We start from the raw sequence: 5,312 nt of genomic DNA, 5'->3' as shown, positions 1-5,312 counted from the left end.
AGCAGCAGCAGCAGACTGAGGGTGCAGCGGTAGCTTCTTGTCAGGAGATAGAGCTGCCGATCGGCACCCCCACAAACACAATGCGAAAAATCACCTTCATTAGAAGCTGTCCTCTTGAATTGCATGCGACGTACAAAGACCTGGAGGGGAAAACGAGGGCTGCAGATCTGGGTAATGCTTTTTTTATATCCAGGATACATATGTTTGCATATATATGCATATCTATGCGTATCTATCTATCCGTATACAACTATATATCTCTGTGCCTGCATGCATAAGTATTATATATATATGTGTATATAATATATATGTGTTTAACTACATATAGTATATATACATATTTATATTTATATACATGCATGGTTGCGTGTATGTAATGTGCATAGAGTGTATTTATTATGTTGTTAAAACACACTATTATATGTATAGTACACATGTTATATATATACATATATATATATATGTATATATATATGTTTAACATATGCACATTACGTGCATACATGTCTATATATGTATATATGCGTGTATGTTTAAGAAGTCACTGGTATAGAAAAGAGATGTGACGAAGTCGCAGCTGTCTGTCCGTATTTTTGCTTTGTTTTAATTTGACTATTTTCTTTATTGGCTTTTAATTGGCCGCTATCTGCTTTGCAGGCGCCTCTCTGTTCCTTTTATGATAATGCATCTGTGAGTTGTCTGTTTTCATTTTGCTGGTTGCTTGACTGTAATGACTGCTTGCCTGTCTACTTAGGTGTTACATGTTTGCTTGCTGTGTGCAGGGGGTTGTCGCGTGGAGTTACCTGAGGGGAGTGGCGAGAAAGAAGTGCATGTCTTTTGCTCTGTTAATTACAACGGGTTGCTTCGCTTCCCTAGGGCATGCATGAAGCGTGTAGAAGCAGAAGAGAAGAATTCCCCGCAATCAGCAGCAGCAGCAGCAGCAGCAACAGCGACAAACACGCCGTCGCCGGAGGTTCCAGCGGCTTCAGACGGTGAACAGCAGCAGCAGCAGCAGCAGCAAGAGGGTCAGGGTCAACAACAGGATGCAGCAGCAGGAGATGCTACTGGTGCTGCTGCTTCTCCTCCTCTTGTTGCACCAGCGAAGGTGAAGGTGACGGAGCTGTCTGTACAGCCGGTGGCGTTTGCAGGTCGTTTATCTGCGGAGACGCTTCGGGTGTATAGGGAACTTGAATTGCAAATGGACAACGAAGATCGGCTGTATCGTGAGAAGCAAGAGAGGCTAAATGAATTGGAGACAACAATATATTCCTTGCGCGAGGGTTTAGGGGCCTCTTTAGGATCGTTTGCAACCGAAGGAGAGAAAGAAGCCTTGTTGCGTCTGCTCGAAGAACTTGAAAACTGGGTGTACGATCACCAGGATGATCCACAGCTTCCTAAAAGTGCAGTCGTAGCAAAGCTAGATGCTCTCAAGGGGGCGGCTGCGCCGGTGCAACATAGGCAGCAGCAGCAGCAACTGAGGACAGCTGCAGCAGAAAAGCTCGCCGCAACCATTCGGGTCAGCTGCTACAAACCCTGAGCCCTGTGGCCATAAAAATATAAACCACTCTCAACAGCAGAGCTGAGAGGGGCCGTGGAATGATAATGGCTCAGGGCGCAGGGTTTAGGGTTTACCGTGCTGGGGTTGCGCCGGGGAAGCAAAGACGTATTTGCCTCGTGTTGCGTTGAGGTGTATCTACACCTTGTGCTGCGTGCTAGCGAGGTGCCTGTACACCTTTTGCTGTGTGCTGTTGAGATGTCTGTACCGCTCACGTTTAGAGGTGCTGAGGTGTATGTACACCTTGTGGTGTGTGGTGCGGAGGTGTATGCACACCTTGTGGTATGTGGTGCCGAGCTGTAATTACACCTCGTGGTTTTCTGCTGCCGTGTTTGTGCACCAGGAAAGCCGCCAGATTGCCACCGGAGGGGCTCCAGAGTATGCTCATATTGAACAGCAGACGATGCAGCAGCTGCTGCAGGCAGCAGAGGCAGATGAAGGCTGGTTGAACAAAGTCGTACGCCCAAACCCTACGCCCTAAACCCTAGTTGGGGTGTATGCGCTTTGCACTCCAGAAGAAGTGTTTGAATCTCTGTTGCCTGTGTTTATCTTCCATGGTATATCTGCTTTTGCATATCTAGTTCTGGGGTGTAGGGCTTGGTTGCTCGTGGGTCTAGGGTTCAGGGTTTAGGGTTTGGTGTTTGTTTGTTTATCCGTAGAGTCGAGCAGCCTGCATGCATGCCTGCATGCATACAGCCCCAATTCCTGTTGAATGTTTTGTTTGTTTTTGTGTTTCGCGTGCGATCATGTGTTTATTTCGTTTATCTTGTTTGCTCTTTTGTTTATAGATGCAAGATGCAGCAGCAATGCCTCTAACAGCAAACCCCCCGGTGTTGGCTGAGACAATCGATCAGCGGCGAAGTGACTTGGAAATCCTCGCGAGAAAAATTTGCTCAACTCCTAAGCCCAAACGTGAGGGTTCTTTTGTTTGTTTTGTTTGGTTTGCTTTGTTTTGTTTGTTTGTTTCTTTTTCTCTGTTCATTCGCTTGCTTTGTTTGTTTGCTTGCTTTGTTTGTTCGTCCTCTTTGTCTCTTTGTTCGTTCGTTTTGCTTGCTTTGTTTTTTCGTTTGCTTGTTTGTTTCTTCTTTCGTCTGTTTGTCTGTTTTTTGGTGCTGGCGTTGCTGCTGCTTCTGCTGCTGCTTTTGCTGCTGCTTCTTCTGCTGCTTCTGCTGCTGCCACCGACTCGGAGGGTTTTTAGGTAGGAGTTTGCGGAGAACGGAGTTGTTCAGTTTAATTTAGGGTTTAGAGCTCAGGGTTTAGGGTTATGTAGCGTATTGAGCTTGGTTTGTATGGTCATTCGGTGGTCCGTTTCTGTAAATCAATTCTGCTGCTTCTGCTGCTTCTGTTTCTGCTGTGCATGCTGCTGCTGCTAATGGTTCTGCTGTTGCTGCTGCTTCCGCTACTGCTGCAGCACCACCACCAGCTGCGCCTAGCGAAGCAGAAGGAATGGAGGTTGAGGGATCTCCAAAGAACAGCTGCAAGGAGGCGGCGTCTGCTGAGGAGGCCGGTGGAGATGAAGAGGCAAAGGAGGAGATGCAAGAGGAGACAAAGGCCTAAAGCAGCAGCTTGAATATTCATGTATATTTATGTCTATATATATGTCTATTTATATATATATGTATATGTATGTATGTAAAGAGCAGGAAGATAAACAAAGGCGGAGGTCAGGCTATGCTAGCTAAATGCCGTCTTGTAGTACATACAAGGAGAGACAAGAAATAAACACCAGGCCAAACAACACAAATCCTAGACAGACATTTCTTACACACCAATACTTATGCATTTAGAAGAGATGCTTGCAGCTGCTGCCACTCTAGCAGCAACAGCATCAATAAATAGTGCGCGTGTATACAGCGACAGAGGAGGAGACAGCGATGGAGACAGTGACAGTGAGACAGAGAGGTGCAGAGATACAGATAGAGACAGACAGACATAGAGACAGAGATAGAGATAGAGAGAGATAAAGATAGAGAGAGAGCCAGCTCCTCTCCCACGAACGAAGTAGTTGTTGTAGGGGGGTTTAGGGGCCTCAAGTGTCCCGTTGTTCTAAACGACAACGGTGCAGACACCCCAGAGGATGCCCTGGTATTGGAAACAGCATCAAAGACATTCTTTCTTTTCGCTTTCTTTCTTCCTTTACTTCTACCTTACTTTTCTTCTTTCGTTCCCCCCTCCTTCCTTTCTTTCGTTCCTTACATTTCCTTTTCTTCTCTCTTGTCTTCTTTCTCCTCTCCTTTTTTCTTTTAGGGTAAGCGAACTGGGGCTGTTGGCAGCTTCCCTTCAGCCGGTTCAGTTAAGTTGCTGTTCGTTATTTTGTTCTTTATTGCGGTTTCAATATTAGTGCTGTAAATACAGTTGCCGTCTATTGGTGTTCTTAGCAGCTATCACCGTCTGCTTGATAAAGCTGCCAGGTCTTTATGCAACAGGATGCTTTATAGCACTTTCTCTGCATTCCGACGGAGCTCGCTACCTATCGGTGTGCGGTGTCCAGCTAGCTAGCTAGCTGACAAGCTCTCGCTATGCAGCTGTTTGGCTAGTCAGCGTGAATCCTAGTTAGCTGGATAGCTAGCTACCCGTTACAAAGATGAAGCGGGAGATGTGTAAAACGTACTACTCTATCGCCAAAAAGCTTAGCCTAGTCAGCTGGCCTAGCTAGCCGTCCGTCTAACTATCTAGCTAGCTGGCTTTCTACTCTAGCTGGAAGTCTATCTAGCTATCTAGCTAGCTGGCTTGCTATTCTAGCTAGCTGGCTAGGTAGCTTCCTAGCAAGCTGGTGGGCGTCCCAGCTGCGCAGCCCTGGGTGCCAGAGCAGTTTGCACGCAGCAGGATGCCTACGGAGATGCGACGGGTTCGCCGCGACGCAAACAACAGCGGCAGTTCAGCCAGTTGCTGGCTATATATACAAGGAAATATGCAAGCCTTTGCTTATTATATAATATAATGAATTTTAAGTAGGCAGTTCTTTGGCTATAAAAAAACAGCCAATTCTTTCCGTTGAAAGACCAGTGCTTGAGGTGTCTGGACACCGTAAAACTTCCGGCGAGGCATATTCATGAAGCATCATTACGCATACATCCAATAATATTAAATAGTAGCATATATATAATACTACTGACTGTCATACGCGTATATTGTGTTCAAAAATATTAAACAACATTTACACCAATAGTACAAACAGTAATTTGTGTGTAGGATAAAAGTGTGTATATAAATAATGCATATATATATATATATGCATACGTGTATGATATATATATACAATGCATACAAGCGAATCAATAAACATACATTCAATAATCAATTTTTATAGAGGACACGGACTCAGCCCCCTGCAGCCAACTGCCAGCAGGTTGTGGCGACCATACACCCGAGAGGGCTGCTGCATGCATACAGCCTGCATGTATGCAGTCTGCACGCATTCATGCACCATATAAAACCAATCTGCATCTGGAATATCTGGAGAAGTACTGCATTGCTGTGAGGGGTGATGTTGTACCTACACCACAACGAAAGCACAAGTGCGTGCAGATACACCCAACCGGAAAACCTTTTGCATATGCACCTCAACATCGATGCAAAAAGAATTAGCTCAGCCTCCACTACCTAGCTATCCAGATAGCCATCCAAACAACTAGCTAGCTAGCTAGCTAGATAGGGGACGCGTGCATCCAGCCGTTGTAAAACTCTGGCTGGGATGACGCCCAGCTAGCTAGCTGGCTAGCCATCCAGCTAGCAAGCTAGCTACCTAGCTAGCTAG

General features: G+C 45.8%; 1 protein-coding gene across 1 annotated transcript; it reads left to right on the top strand.

The window, feature by feature from the left end:
- Positions 1-80: 80 nt before the first annotated feature.
- On the top strand, positions 81-3,112 carry EAH_00051850 (hypothetical protein; the record flags this gene model as incomplete). Its single annotated transcript, XM_013394113.1, has 5 exons — positions 81-171; positions 783-1,516; positions 1,899-2,012; positions 2,344-2,467; positions 2,967-3,112. The coding sequence occupies 5 exons, from the start codon at positions 81-83 to the stop codon at positions 3,110-3,112; spliced, it is 1,209 nt and encodes a 402-aa protein (XP_013249567.1).
- Between the last annotated feature and the right edge of the window lie 2,200 nt (positions 3,113-5,312).

This window comes from Eimeria acervulina, genomic scaffold (genome assembly GCF_000499425.1).
Source record: "Eimeria acervulina Houghton genomic scaffold, Eah_scaff907, whole genome shotgun sequence".
NCBI classification, from domain to species: domain Eukaryota; phylum Apicomplexa; class Conoidasida; order Eucoccidiorida; family Eimeriidae; genus Eimeria; species Eimeria acervulina.
The sequence above is the reverse complement of the archived record's forward strand: the minus strand, read 5'-3'. Positions and strand labels throughout refer to the sequence as shown.